General features: G+C 35.2%; 1 protein-coding gene across 1 annotated transcript in view; it reads left to right on the top strand.

The window, feature by feature from the left end:
* The first annotated feature begins 3,402 nt into the window (after nt 1–3,402).
* LOC143236406 (uncharacterized) overlaps nt 3,403–27,942 on the top strand; it is a 31,115-nt gene continuing 6,575 nt past the window's right edge. The window contains exons 1-9 of the mRNA XM_076474667.1: nt 3,403–3,552; nt 3,700–3,988; nt 7,810–8,015; nt 13,973–14,214; nt 15,786–15,978; nt 18,115–18,276; nt 19,303–19,441; nt 20,287–20,456; nt 24,499–24,578. Of these exons, the coding sequence (XP_076330782.1) occupies nt 3,762–3,988; nt 7,810–8,015; nt 13,973–14,214; nt 15,786–15,978; nt 18,115–18,276; nt 19,303–19,441; nt 20,287–20,456; nt 24,499–24,578 (1,419 nt within the window). The 5' untranslated portion in view covers nt 3,403–3,552; nt 3,700–3,761. The remainder of the gene's footprint in view (nt 3,553–3,699; nt 3,989–7,809; nt 8,016–13,972; nt 14,215–15,785; nt 15,979–18,114; nt 18,277–19,302; nt 19,442–20,286; nt 20,457–24,498; nt 24,579–27,942) is intronic.

The raw sequence follows: 27,942 nt of genomic DNA, 5'->3' as shown, positions 1-27,942 counted from the left end.
AACAGAGTCAATATTAGAAGCTAATACTGAAAACAGTGTTTCATACAACAGAATTAATACTGGAAGCTAATACTGAAAACAGTGTTTCATACAACAGAATCAATACTAGAAACTAATACTGAAAACAGTGTTTCATACAACAGAGTCAATACTAGAAACTAATACTGAAAACAGTGTTTCATACAACAGAGTCAATACTAGAAGCTAATACTGAAAACAGTGTTTCATACAACAGAGTCAATATTGGAAGCTACTATTGAAAACAGTGTTTTGTACAACAGAGTCAATACTAGACGCTAATACTGAAAACAGTGTTTCATACAATAGAGTCAATAGTAGAAGCTAATACTGAAAACAGTGTTTCATACAACAGAGTGAATACTAGAAACTAATACTGAAAACAGTGTTTCATACAACAAAGTCAATACCAGAAAGTAATACTGAAAACAGTGTTTTATGCAACAGAGTCAATATAGATCCTAATATTAAAAACAGTGTTACATACAACAGAGTCAATACTAGAAGCTTTTATGAAAACAGTGTTTCATACAACAGAGTCAATATTGGAAGCTAATTTTGAAAACAGTGTTTCATAAACAAAGTCAATACTGAAAAATAATACTGAAAACAGTGTTTCATACAACAGAGTCAATACTAGAAGCTAATACTGAAAACAGTGTTTCATACAGCAGTGTCAATACTGGAAGCTAATACTGAAATCAGTGTTTTGTACAACAGAGTCAATGCTTGAAGGTAATACTGAAAACAGTGTTTAATACAACAAAGTCAATACTAGAATCTAATACTGAAAATAGTGTTTCCCACATCAGAGTCAATACTGGAAACTAATACTCAAACAGTGTTTCATAAACGAAGTCAATACTGAAAACAGTATTTGATGCAACAGAGTCAATATTAGAATCTAATACTGAAAATAGTGTTTCCCACATCAGAGTCAATGCGAGAATCTTATATTGAAAACAGTGTTTCACACAAGAGAGTCAATACTGGATATTGATACTAAAAAATAGTGTTTTGTACAACAGAGTCAATAATAGAAGCTAGAACTGAGAACAGTGTTTCATACAACAGAATACTAGAAGCTAATACTGAAAACAGTGTTTCATACAACAGAATACTAGAAGCTAATACTGAAGACAGTGTTTCATACAACAGAATACTAGAAGCTAATTCTGAAAACAGTGTTTCATACAACAGAATACTAGAAGCTAATACTGAAAACAGTGTTTCATACAACAGAATACTAGAAGCTAATTCTGAAAACAGTGTTTCATACAACAGAGTCAATACTGGAAACTAATACTGAAAACAGTGTTTCATTCAACAAAGTCAATACTGAAAACAGTGTTTCATTCGACAGAGTCAATACTGGAAACTAATACTCAAACAGTGTTTCATACAACAGAGTCAATATTAGAAGCTAATACTGAAAACAGTGTTTCATACAACAGAGTCAATACTAGAAGCTAATACTGAAAACAATGTTCCATACAACACAGTGAATACTAGAAGCTAATACTGAAAACAGTGTTTCATACAACAGTCAATACTAGAAGCTAATACTGAAAACAGTGTTTGATACAACAGAATCAATACTGGAAACTAATACTGAAAATGTTCCATGCAACAGAGTGAATACTTTAAGCTAGTACTGAGAACAGTGTTTCATACAACAGAATACTAGAACCTAATACTGAAAACAGTTTTTCATACAACATACTCAATACTGGAAACTAATACTGAAAACAGTGTTTTATGCAACAAAGTCAATACCAGAAACTAATACTGAAAACAGTGTTTTATGCAACAGAGTCAATTATAGAACCTAACATTAAAAACAGTGTTTCATACAACAGAGTCAATATTGAAGCTAATACTGAAAACAGTGTTTTGTACAACAGAGTCAATATTAGAAGCTAATACTGAAAACAGTGTTTCATACAACAGAATTAATACTGGAAGTTAATACTGAAAACAGTGTTTCATACAACAGAATGAATTCTAGAAACTAATACTGAAAACAGTGTTTCATACAACAGAGTGAATACTAGAAACTAATACTGAAAACAGTGTTTCATACAACAGTGTCAATACTAGAAGCTAATACTGAAAACAGTGTTTCATACAACAGAGTCAATATTGGAAGCTACTATTGAAAACAGTGTTTTGTACAACAGAGTCAATACTAGACGCTAATACTGAAAACAGTGTTTCATACAATAGAGTCAATAGTAGAAGCTAATACTGAAAACAGTGTTTCATACAACAGAGTTATTACTAGAAGCTAATACTGAAAACAGTGTTTCATACAACAGTGTCAATACTGGAAGCTAATTCTGAAAACAGTGTTTCTTACAACAGTGTCAATACTGGAAGCTAATACTGAAAACAGTGTTTCATACAACATAATCAGTGTAGCTTCACTTATGTTTTTTGATTTATTGTTTTTAAGTATTTTTATATAGATCATTGCATTGTAACACAGCATTTTTAGTTTCTTTAATGAAAAGTATCATATGAAAGCACGTTTTAATGAAATACTAACCCTGAAGCAGAGTGATCATTATATAATATATGGTATCTGTAATTAGTTCTGTATTAAGTCGTCCAATGTTTTTTTCATTTTACTATTCCAGTTAGAACTGAGAGTTATTCACAGCTTATGTTTTTCTCCTGTACTGTAATTTTGTTCATTTGTTCATGATTACTCCTGCTCACTCTGGTGGCCATGGTTGTGTATTATTCTGTAAACTGCAATTTCACTTGTAATAAGTTTTTGCTCAGCTCATAAGATCTCTCATCACATGCTTAGTAAAACCATTCCAGAATGCCTGATAATAATTTTAATGGAGCTAAATACAAAAAATGTATTTATGCCTCACCCAAAACTTCATAGATATCAGGCTGAAGTGAGACTGTTATGATTAAAGTTTCATAAACCGTTTTCTTACCCTTGATTTACAGGGGTAGCTGAAGTTGTATGATCCTTTGCCAACTTTATATCCCCATTTATTCCATTTATAACAAGAACCATAGATACATTCAGTTTTATCATAATGAAGTTTAAGATCAGAATGCTCTCTGTTTTAATTGTGGACTTGAATCTATAGAATTATGAGGTGTATGCAAGGAAGTCAATGTTTTCTTGATTACTTTGCTGCAATACCTTTACTGTTTAACATTATTTATTAAAGGATCATTTCTATAAAATGATTTGTTATTTGTCTCTATACCATTTAACTATCTTGCTACACAAATATTTTTCATTGGAAAGGGCTGTGATTCATTTCTCCAGCCACAGTTCTAACCAGATGACATTGAAATGTTGAATAATAAAATAAAATTTTATATAATGCTATTTATCCAATCTGTCTGCTTGATTTGTTAATATAAGTTGTTGTTTTATTGTTTTTCAGTTCACGTGGTCTCTTTTTCCTCCAATCATTGACCTAAGTGGTTTTACTGGAATTACAGCAACGGTCCCTAAAGGATATCTTCAGCATGCTAACTCTTATAATGTGTCAGTAGAAGGTATGTTAACAGATAAATTGATCAATAAATACACAATTGGGTAAAACGTTGTGCACACAAGTAAATAGGTTGTTCAAAACAGGAAACAAATAGATAAGTAAAGCACTGTTTTTTAGATAAAACATTGTTTCATTTTGACTATTTTAGTGTCTCTAACCAGTGATCAGAGTCAATGGAGTGACGTAACCCAAACCATTAGGGTTAAGAGAATGAATCTGCAACCTGTTATTAGTTCCTCAAACCTTGTTGTTGGAAATCAGACACCTTTCAAACTAGATGGCGCTCTTTCTTTTGATCCAAGTAATGCTGCTGGTGAACTCCAATTTTTGTGGTCTTGCATTGACCAGATGACCTCCATTTCTTCCTGTTTTGAAAACAATATAGTGATCAACGACAAGATACTTACTTTACCTGCAAGGGCACTTTTACCAAACGTGTAAGTGTTCCCTTATTTCTTCATTATCCAGAATTGTTCATATGATAAGTTTAACTTGGACATTTCAAAATATTTTGTTATTTATCAAACTTCACGGTATTTAATATTGTTGATTCAATACTGTATGTTGCTGCTTAAAAAACTGGAAATTTTAAAGAATGATATTTAACCAACAGTTTTGAAGGAGATAAAAGATTGGATATGTGAGCCACTTGCTACAGTTTGATGTCAGTTCTTAAATAGTGGTCAGGTACCAGAGGATTGGATATTAGCTAATGTAACTCCTCTTTTGAAATGATAAAAACTGTCCCAGTAATTATAGACACATTAGTATTCCATTAGTTGTGAGAACAGTTTAGGAAATTCTGTTCAAAGATACTTTGCAAAGTTATTTAATGAAGTTTAGAAATTTATTGGATAATCAACATGGTTTCACTAAGGGAAAATCTTGCCTTACAAATCTTTTGACATTCTTTGAAAAGATTACTGTTTATATAGATGAAGGTAAAGATTTAGTGTATCTGGATTTTCAGAAAGCATTTAACAAGAAAACTGATCTCTAGAGGTATGAGGGATACATTAGTAAATTGGATAGAAGAGTGGCTGGATGGAAGGAAAAAAAAGGGGTTGTTACAAATGGAGTTCAATCAAACTGGATTAAAGTCACAAGTGTGGTACTTTAGAGCTCAGTCTTAGGATCATTGCTCTTTTTAATTTGCATAAGTGATTCAGATGAAGGACTTATCAATAAATTACATAAACTTGTAGATAATATTAAAGTCTTGGATGTTAGCTGTGAAGAGGATGCTAGAGGTAGAGAAAATAGGATTTTAAGTTGTATCGACAGAAATATATTGAATACAAGTCTAAATAGGTTATAATTACATTATGTAGGTCACTGGTTAGACTACATTTGAGGTATTGTGTTCAGTCTTGGGCTCCTTACCTTAGAGAGGACATTGATTTGTTTGAAATAGGTCCAAATGGGTTACCAGAATCGCCCTTGGGATGTAGGGGTTGTCCTAAGAGGTTGGTTAAGATCTCCGAAATTGTTTTCTCTTAAAGAGGGAAAAGTTAGAAAGATCTCGTTGAGGTGTTTAAAATTATAAAAAGAATTAATGATGTTGATGGATCATCTTTGGGCCCGGCATGGCCAAGCGTGTTAAGGCGTGCGACTCGTAATCTGAGGGTCACGGGTTCGCATCCCCGTCGCGCCAAACATGCTCGCCCTTTTAGCCGTGGGGGCGTTATAATGTGACGGTCAATCCCACTATTCGTTGGTAAAAGAGTAGCCCAAGAGTTGGCAGTGGGTGGTGATGACTAGCTGCCTTCCCTTTAGTCTTACACTGCTAAATTAGGGACGGCTAGCACAGATAGCCCTCGAGTAGCTTTGTGCGAGATTCAAAAACAAACAAACAAAGGATCATCTTTTTTTTATATTTCACAGTGAGAACAGTAGAAGACAAATAAATTTTGGCAGAGTAGAAATAATCTTCTCAAGACAGTTTTATTTTTCTAATAGGGTGGTTGAGATATTGTGGAGGAAGTAAGTTAAGTGTGTTTAAGAAATAGCCTGATAATTATGTGAATGACAAAGACTGGTATTGACTTTGTTTGTTTTTTTATTCAATAGAAGATGGAACAGTCTAGATGTACCAATAGGTTCCTTGTTATCCCAAAATATTATGTTTCATTAAATTACTTGCAGTGTTAAGAGAAAGAAACGTGGTAGTATGAAATGTGGCTAATCCAGGTGTCATTGCGCTTTCTTCGACGACTTGTTGTAATTACGAACAGTAATGTTGCTTCGAGAACAGATTATCACGAAGTGATTGTTTGTTTTTGAATTTCGCGCAAAGCTATACGAGGATTATCTGCGCTAGCCGTCCCTAATTTAGCAGTGTAAGACTAGAGGAAAAGCAACTAGTCATACCACCCACTGCTAACTTTTTGGCTACTCTTTTACCAACAAATAGTGGGACCGACTGTTACATTATAACACCCCCTACGGCTGAAAGGGCGAGCATGATTGGTGCGATGAATATTCGAAACCGCGACACTCAGGTAACCCACCTGGCCACGCCGAGCCATTAGCACGAAGTAATCTTCACTGAATGTGTTCCTGTCCTAAAACCATTGATGAGGAAATCAAAAGGTGAAATTACTATCGAACCTATATAGAGTATGGTGATCTACACTGGAGACTATTCACCAAGAATCAGGAATCAGTGACAATTTTTATACTGGTATTGAAGGCAACCTGTCTACTGATATGTACATGTAGGTTGTGAACCCTTGGAAGCACGATTCGACAAACAGGGATCCATCTTCCAATTAGACGAAGATCCGAAATATACAGAAAACGTGGTGAAACGATACTTTGAAAGTAAACGGCCAGATGGAACACTCATGAATGTAGTTTGGCTTGTATCAAGTTCAATACTCAGTGATGTCGAGAAAACCCACTTGTAGAGAAATATATATGTAAAACGGCTCGTTGTGAACCTGACGATGACCGAAGAAGGTCGAAACGTTGTTCGCTCTTCTACGTAAAATATTTTCTCAACCCAAACGAGCCGTTTTTACATATATACAAGTTCAATACTGTATAGGCTTAGATAAAAACTTAGAACCTTAAAAATAGGTGGCCACATAAATGTTTTATTGTGAGTAGAATATTGGAGCTTGGAATAGTAATCCACAATCGTACATTAATAAATAAAATGGAATGTTAAATTTGAAACGAATTTTAAGATTAAAACCTCAAACTTACCGATGAATAGCCAAAACGTACCCTGAAACTATAAATAAAATATTTAAAAAGTATTTTAAGTTAGTACAATTAGGCGAGACGACAAATAAGTTACCAAGCATTCTCTATTTGGGTATTGGAAACCTGCTACTGACAAAAACGGTTACACATTTCTGCCTTTTTGTACCAAATGAATCTGTGGATTACCTAATTTTCAGCCAGATGTCGCTTTCAGGATGTCTTCATCTATCACATGTAACTAATAAACGTTATAAAATAGTGCATTAGTTCTAGCTGTGGACTGTAGCGTTTTTTTTAGTTTGTCGTCCAGTACAATACAGATGTGAATGATTTGTTTGCTATAAATTTTGGGAGACAGCACGGTGAAAATATTGTTCACACATGGCCTTTCTGGTTAACGTTTCGGGCTGAGGTGTGGGGGGTCCAAGATTTGAGCCTCTCAATGTGGGGTCGTTATAAATGTGATGGCTAGTTCTGCTATTTGGTGATGGGTACTATTGTCTTATTACCCTTTCTTTGGCCATCAGTTCTATACAACAAACGACTCTACTTCAGTGGTCTCTGACCAGGTCATTTTGTCAATGAGTTGAATAACTAATTGAATAGTTGGGATTATTACACGTTTCTTCTTCAATCACAAAACTTGTCGTTGCAGTTACCATCACCTTTGTGGTAAAATGTTTCTTAGTGGGGCATCGCATAGTTGCAAATTCGATATCTGTCTCCGAAAAAAATAGTCTTTTCAGCCGTGGGTGAATTATGTCGCAATCAATCCTACTTTTCGTTGATGAAGAGTATCCAAAGAATTGGCGGTCGCTCATGTTGAGTAGGTGTTTCTCCTCCAGCGCATCTTTGAAGATGAGGGACGATCAATATAGATAGCCCTCGAGTATCTTTCAACTAAATTAAAACGAGCAAGCAAACATATATACTAATTTATCTTGTTCGTCTTTCAAAATATTATAATAATATACCAAACTAGAGATACCTTATAAAGTCAAAGTTCCTTTTGTGTACTAACAAATGTGTTTGTTTGACGTTTGGATAGGTATCTAATTACACTTAAAGTTTCGAAAGATATTCGAAGTTCTGAAAGCCACACTCTGGTCACCATACGCCAGGGGGAATTGCCTGTTGTCTACGTCATTAAACGTAAAACAGGCCGAATTAACCCTGACGAGAGACTTATTGTTGAAGGTTACGTGAGCAGTCGAGCCAACGTAACGCTTCACTGGGAAGTTGTTACAGAGAAGGGTAAGTAATTTATTAATGAAGTAATATTACATAACGAGACCACTACGCACCACCCCATAATGTTTTATTTAGTTACTCTTAATGAAGTAATATTACATAACGAGACCACTACGCACCACCCTATAAGGTTTTATTTAGTTACTCTTAATGAAGTATATTACATAACGAGACCACTACGCATCACCCCCATAAGGTTTTATTTAGTTACTCTTAATGAAGTAATATTACATAACGAGACCACTACGCACCACCCCCATAATATTTTATTTTGTTACTCTTAATGAAGTAATATTACTTAACGAGACCACTACGCATCACCCCCATAAGGTTTTATTTAGTTACTCTTAATAAAGTAATATTACATAACGAGACCACTACGCAACACCACCATAATATTTTATTTAGTTACTCTTAATGAAGTAATATTACATAACGAGACCACTACGCACCACCCCCATAATGTTTTGTTTAGTTACTCTCAATGAAGTAATATTACATAACGAGACCACTACGCACCACCACCATAATATTTTATTTAGTTACTCTTAATGAAGTAATATTACATAACGAGACCACTACGCACCACCCCCATAATGTTTTGTTTAGTTACTCTTAATGAAGTAATATTACATAACGAGACCACTACGCACCACCACCATAATATTTTATTTAGTTACTCTTAATGAAGTAATATTACATAACGAGACCACTACGCACCACCACCATAATATTTTATTTAGTTACTCTTAATGAGTAATATTACATAACGAGACCACTACGCACCACCACCATAATATTTTATTTGGTTACTCTTAATGAAGTAATATTACATAACGAGGACCACTACGCACCACCACCATAATATTTTATTTAGTTACTCTTAATGAAGTAATATTACATAACGAGACCACTACGCACCACCACCATAATATTTTATTTAGTTACTCTTAATGAGTAATATTACATAACGAGACCACTACGCACCACCCCATAATGTTTTATTTAGTTACTCTCAATGAGTAATATTACATAACGAGACCACTACGCACCACCACCATAATATTTTATTTGGTTACTCTTAATGAGTAATATTACATAACGAGACCACTACGCACCACCACCATAATGTTTTATTTAGTTACTTTCAATGAGTAATATTACATAACGAGACCACTACGCACCACCACCATAATATTTTATTTAGTTACTCTTAATGAAGTAATATTACATAACGAGACCACTACGCACCACCACCATAATGTTTTATTTAGTTACTTTCAATGAAGTAATATTACATAACGAGACCACTACGCACCACCGACATAATATTTTATTTAGTTACTATTTTCCCACGTGTTTAAAGTACAATGTCTTGATATATTCTGAACATTACACTGTTAGTAATGTTTACGAAACTGTTTAAAATGTGTGTATACTGGTTATTAAAAATGTAAAACATTATTATTGTTGAGATTCTTATTAAAAACCTAGTTTGAACAACGTTTAAAATGTTGAGCCGTAGGAGATGTACGTTATTGTTAGTAAGACTTCCTTCCATCTACAGTGTTGTTTAATTCTAAATATTGTTCTAACCGACTTTGGCAATAAACAGTTTTATTGTTTGTATGACTCACAGTTGCGTAAATGATTTAATTGTGTTTTGTTTAAACAATATACGATTTTTATTAGAGAAAATGTTATTTTTATTAATTTTCGACCACCCCAAATATTTTTTTACGTTCCGAGCTGTCTGTAATAGCAGTTATTATGTAATACTAGCGTTTAGATAAATCGTGATGTTTAACTATATAAATATACAGGGTGGCCCGTAAGTCCCTACCCATCCATATGTTATTATGTTATATTCAATTACGCATGTATTATAAATTTGTTTCGTTTTTTTTCGGAGAAATATGGCCGATGTAAGCCCATTTACACTTGAAGAGCGTATTGTGACATGGCGTCGCATAATATTATGCAGCGAGAATGAAGGACAGCACACAGATACACTGGATACATAAGATATATGGATGGGTAGGGACTTACGGGCCACCTTGCATATTGTTGTAGGCCTTATTCTCCTCGTTGTAATTTAGCTGTTTTCTAGAGGGGGCTGCTAATAATTTTGATGAAAGAAGCCCTATAATTTATAACCTTACGCTAGTCGGTGTAGTGACAGATCAGTGTAAGTAGGAAAGGTGACTGAGAAAAGATTGGTTAAGCTGTTGATTGAATAAATTTATTCAGGTTACCATGAAGTAATCAGTTATTCTTATGGTTCTTATCAAAGTATGGAAAATTCACATATCGCTATGTCACTAGGAGGTGTTCTCTGAAACTTTATTAATGTACTAGGGCTGCAGTGGTTTATTTTGAAATGTTTCGTATTTGAAGTTAGGCCTCTAATTGAGCGTGGCTGTAGGAAACGTAACAAAAATCGAGTAATTCAGTTTGTTGTTGTCAGGTGTAATACATCTCGGAAAGATTTCATCAAACAATAGAAAACGTTAGAACAAAGGTAGAACCATTTTGATGAAAATAAAACAAAACTGTAATTAAACTTCACAATGACAACACGGGTACGAGAAGAAGCAGAGAAAGGGCTACGTGTGATGGAAAGAAGGACAAACACAAAGCGACAGAGCGATAAAAGTAGATGAAAATAGAAAGAAAATAAAAAACGAATTTCAAACAAAATAAGGTAAAAAGAAATATAAAACCAAAAGTAAATAAAGGAGTAACAAATGGGGATTTAATTTGTACGATTCTCACCGAGTTACGTAACGAAATTATAACCGTCGCTTTTAAAATAATTAACTTTTAACACACTTGTTATAAAATTAAATAATCATTAAATATTAACTCATTAAATGAATTAATTAATACCTGTTAAACGAAACAGCTTTTATATCCAACAGACAATGTAAGCACTGTGTTGTCTTACCTTTCACATTGTACAACTACGATGTCTGTGTTAGCCCTAACATAGTGTAATCATTGTGTTGTCTCACCCCTGACATTGTACAGTTGTGATTTGTGTTGATACGTGTTTATTCATTGAGAGCACATGTACAGGAAAAAAGTTATTCCTAACTACAGGTGACAGCACTTATCTTAGTATTCTTAACACTCCCACTTAATTTTAAGTTTTACACAAACTTGCAGTTACTGTCAACAATCTTAGTTATTCTAAATTTCACCAGCATAGTTTGGATATACTGTCTTTGATTTAACCATACACAGCCATTCTTTTCATCCTGAACAACACTGAGTCCAAAGATGTAATGGAGCTTTCCAAGGTCTTTCATGTGATTATAGTTATTTCATCATCACTATCAGCAACCAAAATTATATCATCCACATGTACTGCAACTATTGCTAGATTTTCACCCTTCCTTATGTATACACATGGATCTGCTGAGCTCTGAACAAATTCCAGTTCCATCATTTGTTCATGATTTGTTTCAAGAAATACATTTTGCAGCATCTTGAGTAATCATCAATAAATGTAACAAAGTACTTGCTACCACCAATAGATGGAGATTGCATAGGACCACAGACATCGCTGGGTACCAGTTGCAGTCTTCTCTTTGATCTGATTTCTCCCACTGGCTTAAATGGCTTCCTGTGCATTTTACCTTCAGTGCATCCCTCATAGAAACTGGCTTCATCAGACTTCTGGAATTTGATTCCACATGCATTTCCACTCCTGACAAGCTTCTGTAACTGTGAAACACTGATATGTCCAAGTCGTTGATGCCATGTATCCAAGCCATTCATACTTCTGTTTGAGGCTACTGAGGCATTCTCAATAACACTGGTCTAACAGTCCAGTTTGTATTGATCATCATCCTTTCTTGTACCCATGCCATGGAGTTGCCCTGATTTACCTCGGATGTAACAGCGATTAACTCCAAACTGCACAATATTTCCTTTTTCAGTAGCAGCTCCTACTGAAAATAGATTGTTAGGATACTCTGCATTGTGACATGCTTTGAATTACTGACTTTAAATGTCATTTCTAGTTTACAGTTTCTAACTCCAAGAGCTTCAACAGTTCTTCCATCACCAATCCTTACTTGCTGAGGTGTGCTAAACTTGTGATAATTTGATAATATGTTCCTCTGGTGTGTCATATGCCGAGATGCACCAGAATCCATCAACCATTCCCCAGTTCCTATTCCTTTATCCTGGTTTGTTACAAAAGCAACACCATTGTTTCCATCAGTATAATCTTCTGCCACATTAATATCCACATTCTTAGCTTTGTGGACCATTTCATTCAGTGTTGGACAATTGTGTTTCATATGTCCCTCTCTGCCACACTTGCAACACTTGAAGCTGTTACCCCTTTTCTTTGTTTCTTGTGTTCCATGTGGTTTGAAGTTGCTGCGAGTGCCTAATGCAGTTGATGATGTTTCATTCGATGTGGCCTTTTTCTTCTTTTGTTCTTCATTAATCAGTACCTGTTGCACAAATTCTAATGAGATATCATCAATTTTGGTTTCCATGGTGGTTACAATTGTATCATAGCTGGCTAGCAGACTACCAAGTAAGGTAACAATCTGATCTTCTTCTGCTATTTCTGCCCCAACTGCAGCAAGCTGATCCGTTAATTCCTTCATTTGTTTCAAATGTCCCTGGACCATCATGCTTTCTTTCATCTCACATCGAAAATACTTTTTATCAGGAATAGTTTTTTTGGCTAGTGTGTTCCTATCAAAGTGAGCACGCAGTACATTCCATGCTTCTTTAGGAGTTGTGCATGAGGTGACAAGATAGAGTTGTGCACCTTAAATATTCAGAACAATTGTTGAAAATGTTATTTCCCTTTTCCTGTTGAAATCTGCCCTTGTTTGATCATTGGCTGTCTCTGCCAATACCTCTGTTTCAGTCACATGGCCTCATAGGCCTTTTCCTCTCAATAAATGTTCCATTTGAAATTTCCACATGGCCCAATTATTTCTCCCAACTTATCAATTGATATTTTATCTTCCATTGTCAAACTATTTCAACCACAACTATAATATTCCTTTCTTTGATTTAGATCTATTTCTCCCTTTATATGACTTGAGAAAATAGAGTGTCAATCAATATTTTACTTACAGTTTATCTTGGTATTTCACAATGGCTTCCAGACAAAGGAACGAATCACCCAGCACTTGTGATGAAGTATCCATGTAAATCTTGTGCCATCCAACAAAAATTGTCATCCAAAACTGTTCTACAGTAATCCTCAGTATCTCCTGGATTACTTGTACTAACAATTTTAAAACAGTTTCATTTGTTTAAGCACTTTTAGAGCATTTCTGGGCTCATAAGCTATTAATACGTGTTTATTCATTGAGAGCACATGTACAGAAAATAAAGTTAATTCTAACTACAGGTGGCAGCACTTATCTTAATATTCTTTACAATTTGTGTGTTAACCCTTACATACTGTAACCACTGTTTTCTTACCTCTCACATTTTACAACTACGATGTCTGTGTTAGCCCTGACGTAGTATAACCACTGTGTTTTCTTACCTCTAATATCGTAAAACTGTGATTTCTGCGTTGACCCTGACATACCAACCACTGTGTCTTCTTACCTCTGACATAGTACAACTACGATATCTGTGTTAGCCGTACCCTATTGTAACCACTGTGTTGTCTTACCTCACAACCATTCAAGATGTTATCGTAACGATAAGAAAGTAATGTGATGGAAAAATCCATTCTTTCAATTTATTATCATAATGTAATGGTGAGAACCCTCTAGTAACAAGAAGCTATAATCCATGCCAGGTGATATAGCAAAGTTGTTTTCAACTAGATTTGTTTCCTTAACAAATATCGCTGTATGTGAATAATTCTCTTAAATTTACAACACGATACACCTTTGTTGATAAGATATTAAACTACAGAATATTAGAAAACAAATATAAAGATTATTAACTATTTTTTTCTCTTGTAGAGTATGCTTATGCTATGCTAAACGGAGTGACACCATCAGTAATTCCAAGAAGTTATAACTTTCTTTTGGTCGATCGCCCATTTCATCTCTTGATCCCAGGTCTTAACGAACGATGGTCGGGACTTTTGGGTGGTGCCCTCTACAAGTATCGGCTAACGGCCGAACCAATGGACGGTGGAGAATCAGGTTATGCTGACGTCATCATTGAGACAAATAGTCCTCCAATCAAGGGTGGACTTGAGGTGAATTGTAAAAACTAACTCCGATATACAATACCAGCAGGCATATATGTATATACAGGGTGAGCCAAAAGTAGGTGGACAGTAAAAAAACATTTATTTAGAGATCACGTATACGTACAACTATATGTAATAAGACAATTATATTAATGAAAATAAAATGTTATTTATTAACGCAAATGCTCAAATTGTTTTCCTTCTTGATTTACACAGCTTTGAAGTCTACCTCTTATGCTTCGACAACCATTTTTGCACAAGTCACTCTGGGCATTAATTTCTTGAAATGCATCTCTTATGTAATTTTTTAAATCACCGACACTTCTTGGTTTTTGACTATAAACTTTTTCCTTGAGTATCCCCAAAAGAAAAAATCCATAGGGGTCAAGTCCGGTGAACGTGCCGGCCAATCGATTGGACCTCTTCGACCAATCCATTTCAATGGAAATGTTTCATCAAGATACTCACGAACTCCTTTGGAATAATGTGGAGGGGCCCCATCTTGTTGAAAATAAAAGTCATGTAAATTAGGTTGTTGCTGTAACTGGGGAACAACTTGATTCCTTAGAATTTCGAGATACTTATCTCCTGTAATTGTTCCGTCCAAAAAAAATGGTCCATAAACACCAGAACTTGAAATACCACCCCAAACATTGACACCAGGCTGATTTAGCTGTTGTTCTAATGTTAAATGCATGTTCTCACTATACCAGTAAACACAATTATGCCTATTGACATGACCGGATAATTTAAAAGAAGCTTCATCACTCCACACAATGTTATCTAAAATTCCTGGGTTTTCTTCAATCTTGTTCAGCATAATTTCACTAAATTGCAGTCGCCTGTCTGGATCATCCTCCAATAAGCCATGAATTAGTTGTGGTCGATAGGGTTTCAACCCAATTTGCGTTATAATTCGCCTAATAGAGGTTTGTGGTATGTTCAATTCCATAGAAGCTCTTCTGGTGGATTTTTTTGGACTTTGAACAAATGCATCGGCAACACGTTGCTTATTATTCTCTGTACAGACTGTTTTGGGTCGACCAGTTTTAGCAGCATTAAGGATTGAGCCAGTGGCGTCGAATTTGTCACGGATACGGTAAATGGTTTGTCTTTTTGGAGCTGGAGTATCAAATATTTCATTATGGGTTCTATTAACAATCTAAAAAAAAAAAGAAAACAGATTAAATTAAAACAAATGTAATTATAAAATTGTAATTATATAACACAAATAATATAGTTGCAACATAGTTATTATATACAATTGCATTAATATAACCGATACATAAACCTATTCCAAATGCTGTCCACCTACTTTTGGCTCACCCTGTATATTGTTATGTCCTTCAGAGTACATGTGAAAGTTCAGAGGTACTAAACGTGTGTGTGTATATATATATATATATGTGTGTGTGTCACCCAAGATACATATTAAAAATGATATAGAATTAAAAATTTGAGGTCTAGTTAATATCATATTTTTTGTACTCAAATAAAAAGTAGCCGTTCATTTGATGATGAAGAAAACATCCTTTATTTTACTAAATATCTTCGTTATTCATCCTGGTGACTTCTAGGTGGAGCCACCATATGGAAACGCTCTAACCACTAACTTTACTCTGGATGCTACACCAGGATGGCGTGATTCTCCACAAGACTATTCACTGACATATACCTTTTATTATCTGCTCAACAATAATGACATAAACACTCCTATCAGTAGTGCTACAGGAGCGCCACCTACTGTAGAAAATGTTGTTCTTCCAGGAGGTAGCTACTTCTTTAAGTATTTTATGTACATTAAGTATTGAAGTAAACTTTTGAAGAAGCGTTAATACCCTAAATGTCAATGAGCATTTTCACATGAAGTTATTTATTGTATATTAGCAAAAGTACTTGACTTTTAACATAAAAGTATAACCTATATACTTTTGTTGGTAAACAACATAGCACAAAAGCCAACCTTGGAACTAATTATAACCGAAACTCACTGGTTTTTTATATATTAGAAGTTGTTTTATAAAGAACTACTTCTTTTCGTGTGGTTTTCGTTATCTTACCTCATTAAAAAGATGCGCCTGCGTACACGTTCATGGGTAAAATGAGTAATAATACCAAAGTGCACACCTTCAGGATCCACTTAATACGCGTGTAAAATTTCAGGTTTCTAGGTTTTTTACTCATGGAGCTATGGCAGTTAAATTTCTTTTATATGTGGATTTTTGCATGAAAAGATGCGTACACGCAACCACGTTGATAAGTAATAATACCCAGTTTCAAACCCTTAGATGTGCAACTGAGTATTATGTCCATTTAGTGTGGGTGCAAAATTTTAGGTTTGTGGGTTATTTGCTTTTGTTGCTAGTGAAAGTAATCGTCTTTGCTTGGGTTATTATGTTGGTAGTGTGTGTATTGTAAACCTATTTTAGCATAAAAGTATAACTTATATACGGTTGCTGTTAAACAATATCACATGAAACCCGTTGTTGGAATGTAGTTACCAGGCGCGCTGACTTTGCTATATGTGTATTAGAAGTTGTTATATAAAGAACCATTTATTTTCTATTTTGTTTTTCACTATATTGCCTCGTTAACAAGATGCGCACGCACATGGATAAGCTAAGTAATAATACCCATGTGCACACCCTCAGACATACAACATTGTATGTGTGCAAAATTTCAAGTTTCTCGGTTCTTTCATCTTTGAGCTATAGTGGTCACACCTACGCGGACACGCACGTGCGCATGCATACACATAAGTGCATGTCTTGATTTCTGTAATATAGAGAACTATTACTTTCCAATGTGGTTTCTCACTAGTTTCCCTCATCAAAAGATGCGCATATGGACAAGTAATAATACCCAACTGCACACTGTCAGGTTCCACTATTATGGGTGAATATTACAGATTTCTAGGTTCTCTGCTTTTGGAGCAGTGATCACATATTCTTTTTTATGTGGTTCTTCACTACCTGCCTAATAAAAAGATGTGCATACGCGCACGCACCTACGTAGATGAGTAATACTACCCAGATTCACATCCTCAGTGTCCACTTAGTATGTGTGCAAAATGTTGGGAATCTATGTTCTTTCCTCTTGCAGTTATGACAGTTACACACACATATACTCATAGACATGCCATTTTATTCTTACAGAGAGATAAACCTGTTCTTTAGGAAACTGTATAAGAATCATTAGTTATCCCTTAGATAAGAAAATGCTTTTCTTAATGCAGAAATGAACATCTGAAAAGTTGATAATAAACATACTTGATTGAATACCATTTATCAAACATTAGTAATCAAAATTTAATATATTAGTGAGTAAACTTTGGTGTTAGATTTATACGTAATTTTTTATTTTAGGCTTACCTTTGATGTTAGTCCTATTTTTGTATGAGAACAGTGAGGTTCTTCTTCTAAATACTAATAAAGAATAAAAGGTACCATGTAGTTGTATCATGTTGTTGTACCATGTAGTTGTGCCATGTCCGATATATTGTTTGATGAAAAATATAACGTAATGAATCTTATAGGATACTTATATGATATCAAGTTTGTATTATGTTAAATCAGCTTTGTAACTTGTTTAAAATTGTATAAGTTATTCGTAGAATATCTCACTAAACACAAAACATACAACGCTGTGGATGTCACATGAAACACACAAAACTGTGGATACCTAAAATGAAGGGAGATATATACCCCCCATACCCCCAGGATCTAGGCCCCTGTTATATACCCTCTCTTGTGTAAATCCTTTTCCTTATTTCCTAATATCCAGTATTTGATGTATTTAGTATCGGAGCTTTCTTAATCTTCTGAATTTAAGTTTTTCCTGTCTATAATTAGTTTTCACTACAAACAGTTGAGCTCACACACTTATGTTTTCTTAATGTTTCCACAGCTCCAAACCAGACCACCAATGTTATAGTACGACTTAAAGTGTGTGACACTTGGAACTCGTGCACCACGACCGAGAGAACCGTTTCCACGGAGCCTTCACCATCTTTCTCATTATTTGACTTCGAACATTTGAATAAGACAGTCCATCAATATCTAAACCGAGGTAAAAAAACAATTCTGGCGATTCTTTATTAATTTCACTATAGTTTCTTACCCGCAGTGTCGAAAAAAAAACAGCTGAGGTTTGCACAAAATTACGTTAATATTTTTCAAGAAAACGTTTTATTACAAAAGTTAGAACACTTCACTCAGTGACTATAATTCTGGCATATTGTAAAACATGAACATAGAAGTGAAGGGTGGTACTTTGTTAAATATTGAGTATAGAAGTGATGGATGATGTGTTGTACAACACGAGTATAGAAGTGATGGGTGATGTATTGTACAACACGAGTACAGGAGTGATGGATGATGTATTGTACAACACGAGTACAGAACTCATGGGTGATGTATTGTACAACACGAGTACAGAACTCATGGGTGATGTATTGTACAACACGAGTACAGAACTCATGGGTGATGTATTGTACAACACGAGTATAGAAGTGATGGGTGATGTATTGTACAACACGAGTACAGAACTCATGGGTGATGTATTCTACAATACGAGTACAGAACTCATGGGCGATGTATTGTACAACACGAATACAGAACTCATGGGCGATGTATTGTACAACACGAGTACAGAACTCATGGGTGATGTATTGTGCAACACGAGTACAGAACTCATGGGTGATGTATTGTGCAACACGAGTACAGAACTCATGGGTGATGTATTGTGCAACACGAGTACAGAAATGATGGGTGATTTAATTAACAGAATATTGAGATATGAATTTAAATTAATTATATTCAAAAGCAATTATACATATCACATACTCACTTAAACTTAAACTCACTTAAACATTATCTGAACATAGTTAGTATTTAGTTATTCAACTGTTTAAGTTGAAACCGATAATAACCAATTTTAAAACTGGGACTAAGTGTTCCACAGAGTTAAAAACATTGTTTGTAGTAATAATGACGACATGGGACTAAATATTTTTACTATAGTTTTTCAGTGGTTAAACTGTGCAGCTTTTGTCTTTAATGTCTTCTAGAGTTTACGTTTTACTTCACTTTTCAGGTGACCAAGTCCGAGCTTTGTCCATCGCTAGGGCGGTAGCTGTGACACTAAACAATGACAAAAACAGTGACTTAGCTGACCAGTCAAACATCTTGTTTCAGGATGTTATAGACAGTATGATCGGAAGTTTCCTAATAGGGTGGGTTTTTACTGTGATTTCCAAACACTAAAAATGACATTTTTAAGATGTATGGAACATGAATTATTTCACATATGATGTAATGTTGGTATGTTATTAATACTTATGATACACAATATTATTTAACCAAGTTTATCCACTTTACAAATGAATTAGTTTATTTGGTGTTTTAGCACAAAGGTATATAGTGTGCTTTCTGCATTGTGCCCACTGTGAGTATAGAATTTTGATTTTTTAACATTATAAGTCTACAAGCTTACTGCTAAGTCACCAAGGGGTAAAAGAAGGAATTCAGTTGTGCATAGTTCTTGCTGGGTTTCATGGTATTCAATCAAAACATATAAATTAATAAAAAAATATCATAAGTTAAAATAACTCATAAACTAATTAAATAAACTGCATATTTAACAATTTAGTAAACGTTCATACTAACATAAATAAAGTAACACCTATAAATCATTAGAATACACTGAATCATCAGTTGGTTATCCTCGGTGTTAACAACGTTTTCGGCCATAATCCCAATAATATTTTACAAGAATCAGTCAGCATAGGAGTTTAATAATATTGAAAAGTATTTTAAATATTACAACTAAGGATATTAGACAAACTATCTAAAAATGCCAAATGTTATATGTTTGTATTTCTTGTGTGTTTATATAAAATGATGGCATTAGGCCTGTATTTATTGTTGTGGATTTTATAGAGTAATTATAATGAAATTCACGCGATTTCATTGTGATTACAATTTTCATTTTATACACTTCGGGTGGGGTCTACCAGTTTTGTACTGACCAATGATATTCTTACTCTCTTAAACCTACAAATTATAAAATTTCTTACAGACTAGAGGTGGGACCTACCAGTAGCGTACTGACCACTGATATTCTCAGTCTTCTGTCAATCACCCAGCTGACCATTCAACCTGGTTCTCTTCGTGACGTCACCCAAAAGAACTTAGCGGACCTGGCGTCATCTCTTGTAGATACTTTAGCTGGGTCTCCTCTAATAGATTGTAAGCATCTATCTATCTATCTATGTACTTCAGTAAATAACGATTACAGTAGTCACCAGCTATTACAGATGTAATGAATCATTACTGAGTTTGTGATCCTTTTGTTCCAGATTACATTAGTAATCCGTGATGACGAATAGAGAAAAATATATGTGTAAAAACGGCTGGTGTGGGTAGAGAAAAACTCTATGTAGAGGAGCAAACAACGTTTCGACCTTCTTCGGTCATCATTAGGTTCGCAAAGAAAGAAAGAGGTAATTGACCGATAGCTGACCACATGTTTTAAGGCGGTTGTATAATTGAGTGTAGGCATGCTGCATTAAACCAGAGATTTACGGACTTGTACAACGAAACATTGTACAAATCAACGCTAGGAATGACAGGGACAAAAAGATCTGCCACAACAAAAAACTAGAAAAACTAAGATGTAAATAACAGAAAAGACATCAACATGACAAACCGTTGACTAACCTCATAACAGATCCGACCGACAATTAAACACAGACGAGATACATTTACTTAAGAAAGGATTTAACTTTGCAATAGCACCTAGGTACATTCCAACCTTAGAAATTAAAACATGTTTAGAAGACCTAGCCAGGAGACTTGAGATACTTTCCACAGAAAACAAAAACAAGAAAACAACCGAAAATAACCAACAGAAAGAAGACAACTTCGACAATTCTATTGACATCCAACAGCCAAACTTCCCAGGAAAAATTAAAAATTTATATTTTCTAGAAACACCTAAAAACAACATCTTAAACGATTTTTTCAAAGAATTTTCTCACAAAACCATCAACATATTTTCAAAAAACAGAAAGCTAAAAAACAATCATACAAAAAGAGACATTAATTCCATTAAAAACCTAAAACAAGACAAAAACATTAAAATTCTAAAAGCAAATAAAGGTAACGCTATAGTCATAATAAACACTAATGAATACATCCAAAAAATGAAGAACATCCTATCAGACGCAAACAAATTTATACCAATACACACAAATCCAACAAAGACACACGAAATGCAACTAAACAAAATACTACTAAAAATGAAAAAGCCAACACAATTTCAAAAACACTTTATTCCTCACGCAGGACCGACTCACGCACACAAGAAATATACGGCATCCCTAAACCTCATAAACCAGATTGTCTACTACGACCAATAATGTCCACATATGAATCGTTTAATTACAATCTTGGTAAGTACATAGCATGGGCATTCACCAAATATGTAACATCAGCCCGCTCATTCATCAAATACTATTTTAATTTCAAGTCCAACATAATCAACATAATCATAAAACCTTAATGGGCAGTTTCGATGTTATATCCCTTTTTACAGAAGTCCTAACCGCTGAAGCCTGCAAGATAGCCTTAGAACTCCATATCCGAGATCCTAACCCATCAATAAACATTCCCAGCAACCAATTAGCAACCCTCATAGAATTCATCACGAAGACAAACTTCATGTTCAACAAACAAATGGTGTAAGCATGAGCAATCTAGTATCACCAGTTCTAGCCAATATTTTTATGACACAAGCAATTAACACAGCATTACATCCACCACTCTACTGGTACAGATATGTGGACCACACGATTGCGGGATTCACATCTACAGAACACACACTGAATTTTTTCAATCACATTAACGCTATACATCCCAACATTAACTTCACATGTGAACAGGAAAAAAGCAATCAAATACCATTTCTTAACCTCAAAATTACAAGAACCGATACACAATTTAAAATAGAAATCCACCGAAAAATCACCCATACTGGTCTATACACTTGGGACTCAGCACATGAAACAAAACAAAAACTCGACATATTAAGAAACCAACTAAACACAGTCATAAAACTGTGCTCACCAGATAAAATTAACGATGAATTGGACAAAATAAAACAATACTTCATCAACATCAATAAGTGTCCTCTACAAACAGTAGAAAACATTATACGCACGCACCTAGACAAAAGCAAAATCAACTAACAAAAATAAATATATCTCACGAATTAAATAAACACGAAATCACATACTGCTGCACACCATATATTCTCGACATCAGCAGAAGAATAACCAACATTTGACAAAACTGGAAACAAAATATGACATTCCAGTTAATACCAAATTTATTCAAAACCAGGCACAAAACTGAGGTCTATACTATGTAAAAACTACACTGACAAACACCACACCAACATTATTTATAAAATACAATGTGATAACTGCCACGACTTCTATATTGGAGAAACAAGTTGAAAAATGGAAACCAGATTAAAAGAACACAAAGTCACCTTCACACATTTTCGAACACTGCAAATCAAATAAACACAACATAACCATAGAAAAACCCAAATACTAAATAGAGAAACAAACATAAACAAGCACAAAATTAAAGAAGCCTTACTTATATAACAACTCAAGCCCAAAATACACCAATACAAAGGAACACCTTTATACCTATATTTATAAATATAATCAAACATCTAAGCACGCCATTTACATTCCTACTCTCAGTTACACAATCCCCTTCAAACATGTGGTCAGCTATCGGTCAGTTACCTCTTTCTTTCTTTGTGAACCTGACGATTACCGAAGAAGGTTGAAACGTTGTCCGCTCCTCTACATAGAGTTTTCTCTATTCATACCAGCCGCTTTTACATATATAGAATACATTAGTAAGTTTTTTCACTTGTGTCCATTTATGGAATGTCTTACCTCCAATGGTTCTTATTGTTTTTTACTAAGTTTTGCATATTAACGTATTTTGTATAATGTTTCTTGTATGTAAGGAACTGTAACACTTTTCCTGTATTCTTCAGTTACCAACTAGTAATGAGAAACTTTGAAAATCATGCACAGTTGAAAGAAAAATCGAAAATTAAGGTTAACAAAGCCTTAAACTGAAAAGACGGTTTAGGATCACATAAGGTAGTGAAACATTGGAAATCAAAGCTTGTAAATATTTCTTCTAGTTTTTATAAATAATATTTTACTGTAACAACTGCCATATTCAAGAGTTATCGAAATAAATAAGTACATAAATGTATTACTAAGCATTAGTCCTAAGTAAAGAGGAATATCTTTGTATGTTTGTTTGTTTGTTTTGAATTTCGCACAAAGCTACTCGAGGACTATCAGTGCTAGCCGTCCCTAATTTAGCAGTGTAAGACTAGAGGGAAGGCAGCTAGTCTTCAGCATCCACCGCCAACTCTTGGGCTACTCTTTTACCAACGAATAGTGGGATTGCCCGTCACATTATAACGCCCCCACAGCTGAAAGGGCGAGCATATTTGGCGCAACGGGGATGCGAACCCGCGACCCTCAGATTACGAGTCGCACGCCTTAACACGCTTGGCTATGCCGGGCCGGAATATCTCTGTAATGACCAGAGCCAATACCAAAGATCACCAGGCTGACTGGTATTCAACAAATATAGTAGTGGTTCATAAGGGAAAAATAACTTTATCAAATATCTTAAGGATGGAAGGAGGGATTAGCCTTATCAAATATCTTAGGGATAGAAGGAGGGATTAACCTTATCAAATATCTTAGGGATAGAAGGAGGGATTAACCTTATCAAATATCTTAGGGATAAGAGGAGGGATTGAACTTATCAAATATCTTAGGGATAAGAGGAGGGATTGAACTTATCAAATATCTTAGGGATAGGAGAAGGGATTAAGCTTATCAAATATCTTAGGGATAGAAGAAGGGATTAACCTTATTAAATATCTTAGGAAGAGAAGGGGGATTAACATTGTCAAATATTTTAAGGATAGAAAAAGGGATTAAGCTTATCAAATATCTTAGGGATAGAAGAAGGGATAAACCTTATCAAATATCTTAAAGATAGGAAGGGAAATTAACTGTCATGTATCACAAAGATAAAAGGGGGTGGAGTACTGAACACTGAAGATTCTAAGATGATAAAGTTTCATTTTTTAAGCTATCTAGATATCTAAATATATATTTTTGTTCGTTCTATTGTAATGAAATAATTAACTAATATTTCGTTTCGTAAATTGCAGCAGGACCAATGAGAAGACTTCTTACATCTCGAACAAAACGTCAGACCCTGACTCATGTGTTGCCCATTAGTCCTGAGGTGGTGAGTTTCACAAGCAGTCTTAATGAATATTTTGTATAATAGCTAACAACAGTTTTATTTTTATTATTTCTTTTAACATAATTTTAGTTTACTGACTTACTTACAGAACATTAAGGTATAAAATCATTAGTTTTAGAATAGTAACATTTTGTGTGTGTCAATATCAGATGCACGTCTGTATCATTAGATCAGCAAAATGTCACAAAATACAATTCTGTGTTCCTAATATACGGTACTATTGATAAGTATGCAGGCCTATGATGCTAAAAGGTGGGTTTCGATACCTGTGATAAGCAGAACATAGATAACCCATTGTGTAGCTTTGTGCTTGGTTGGTTGATTTAGTGTTTTATGGCACAAAGCAGCCAGGCTATCTGCGCCAAACATCCAGTAAAAAGTAAATTTAGTAAAATTCATAAAAGAAAATTAAGGTAAAACAAAACAAAGTTTAAAAAAAAACGTAAATAGCATAAAACCAAAGTTTACATCTAGTCTACAACGTTAAGAGAAAAACTACAGTAATTCACGTTGTAAAGGACTTTCTGTAACATAACTGCAATAATCATAACTCACAAAGAAGATTAACAGGTCAGTACAAAAACCACCGTCAGTCACTTGAAGTTGGCCTTTCCAGTTCTGGTTCTGAGTTACAGTGGAGCGCCATTAAACCGCGAAATCGCTTAAGCCGCTGTAGCAAGTCTTGTGAGCGAGTATTATCGCGGCTCAAACGTGTAAAAACGCGGCTTACGAATTTAATCCTGGCTTTATAACTTCAAGGGGATATTTAAAAAGGATTTGCTTTAATTTGGGAAATAAATAAAATATATTACAATAGAAATCGACCGTTAATCTACCTTATCCGCTCTCTATGTCAGCTTTATGGAGGCCGCCATTGTTACCGAATCACACCTCTCCATACATTAAAGTTAATCCGCGGTAAATCCGTGAAAAAAGTGATCAATAATTAAAGTATTATTTTCAATTCGATAATCCGATATAATGATCACGCAATGGCCCGGATGAGACTCCTCGGCGGAGCTATTGGCGACTTCGGATTTTCAGTCACAAAGGTTTTAAGCCGCGGTTAAGCAGGTTGACCCCCCAAATACCGCGGCTTAACGGCGCCCCACTGTATTTGATGTAATGTTTATTTTCAAAAAGGAAAGTAAGAAAAGGTTTTAAAAGACATGTAGCAAAATTATAATAATAACTAACCAAGATGACTAACGGATAGTTCAAATGGATAGTCACCTGAAGTTGGCCTTTCCAGTCCTGGTTGCGTGTTATTTAATGTTACAGCCAGTTTCTCATTTCAAATTGAACTAGATGAACTGTGATTTTAAATGGGAGCCACATTAAAAAAGATCCAATGTATAAATTAAAAACTTAAATGTCATAAAAAGATTAATGTCCTTTAAAAAACTAAAAACATGATCAAGGTGGGCAGTGTCACCATTACCAATAATACTGTGTAACGTTATGGAGAAACCTTGGGACAGAACATGTTTAATATGGTGCCGTCGTTGAGAGTAATAACGACGGCAAGAAAGTAATATGTGACTTATCGTGATTTGGTGGATCATTTCCGGATAAAATAAAACGATGAGTTAAAAAACTGTGACCAATGCGTAGTCTAGTTAGAACATCTTCCTCTTTCTGATCTTTACGGAAGCAAGACGGCCAAAGTCCAATATAGGGTTTTATTTGGAAAAGCTTGTTTTCACGTTGCTCGCTCCAAGTTGACTACCAGCTGGCATGGAACCGAGCCTTGAATACAGGACCATAGTCCATGAATGGGACAAGCACAGCGGTGGTAGTGCCAGAGCGGATAGACTTAGCTGCAGTGTCGGCGAGCTCGTTCCCACGAATAGCAACGTGGCTCGGTATCCAGAAAAACTGGATAGAAGTAGATGTTAAAGAGAAATGAGCCAATCGATTTTGAATATCGGTGAGAACAGGGTGTGAACCAACGTGAAGCGATTCTAGGGCCAGTAGAGAACTAAGTGAGTCAGTATAAATAGTGCAGTTTGAGTACTGCCTAGCGTCTGTGTGATCCAGGGTAAGAGAAATGACGTACAGTTCAGCAGTGAACACAGAAGCTGTAGAGGGGATTCTGCATACAACCACCAAACCACAACAAACCATGGCAGAGCTCACACAGTCACCTGATTTCGAACCATCTGTATAAACAGGAATGGAAGTATGGTTCGAAAGATGTTCAGCAAATAGCAGACAGTATTTCCAATCAGGAGTGTCTACTTTTCTAAGATGACTTAAAAATAGGCCACAGTTTGGGACTGTAAGAAGCCATGGTGTGATGGGCTGACCATTGGATACAGCAATGTAATCCAAGGACAGACCCAATTCATCTAACTGCACCTGGATACAAAGACCAAAAGGAGCAATGGCAGACCCTCTGTTGTGAAAAAGTGTGGCTCACCAAGGAAGAAAAACACAATCCCAGGTGGATGCTTTGGTAAGGAACAAACTTTTGAAGCATATAGTAAAGACAGTTGGAAACGACGGAGGTGCAAAGAAGGTTCATGAGACTCTATGTGTAAGCTCTGAACTGGGGAAGTGCAGAAAGACCCAGTGCAGAGTCAAAGTCCTTGATGATGAATAAGGTCCAGCATCTTTAAGGCCAATGGTCTGGCAGAGCCATAGACCAGCGATCCATAGTCGAGTTCCGATCGAATAAGAGCACGATATATCTTTAGTATAGAACGTCGATCCGCTCCCCAAGTGGTGGAAGAGAGGGCACGGAGGATGTTTAGTGCTTCTTTACATTTGACCTCTAGCTGCTTGGTGTGTGGTATAAAGGTCAGCTTACGGTCAAAGATAAGCCCCAAGAACTTTGTCTCAGGAACCATAGGCAGCACAACTTCACCGATACGGAGTTCAGGATCAGGGTGAATACGCCGTTGGCGGCAAAAGTGCATGCAAACTGTTTTAGAGAGAGAGAAGTTAAAGCCGTTTGCTGTGGTCCACTTCAGTAAACGATTGAGGACAGTCTATAGCTGCTGCTCAATATACCTCATGTAAGACGAATGACACGAGATGTGAAAGTCGTCGACATAGAACTTGTTTGCAACAGTGAGAGGGAGTTGTTCAGTGGTAACATTAATTTTTATACTGAAAAGTGTGACACTCAAAACACAGCCTTGAGGAACTCCAAGTTCCTATAGAAAAGAATTGGAAAGTTCAAACCCACACGAACTTAAAATCTCCTGTCTATTAAAAAGTTTTAATAAAAATGGGCAAATGGCCACGTAACATATATATATATATATGGAAGTCTCGCAAAATGCCGTACCTCCATGTTGTATCATAAGCCTTCTCAATGTCAAAGAATATTGATACAATA

This window comes from Tachypleus tridentatus, chromosome 13, assembly GCF_004210375.1.
Source record: "Tachypleus tridentatus isolate NWPU-2018 chromosome 13, ASM421037v1, whole genome shotgun sequence".
NCBI classification, from domain to species: domain Eukaryota; kingdom Metazoa; phylum Arthropoda; class Merostomata; order Xiphosura; family Limulidae; genus Tachypleus; species Tachypleus tridentatus.
Note: the sequence above shows the minus strand (reverse complement) of the source record. Positions and strands in the feature narration are given on the sequence as shown.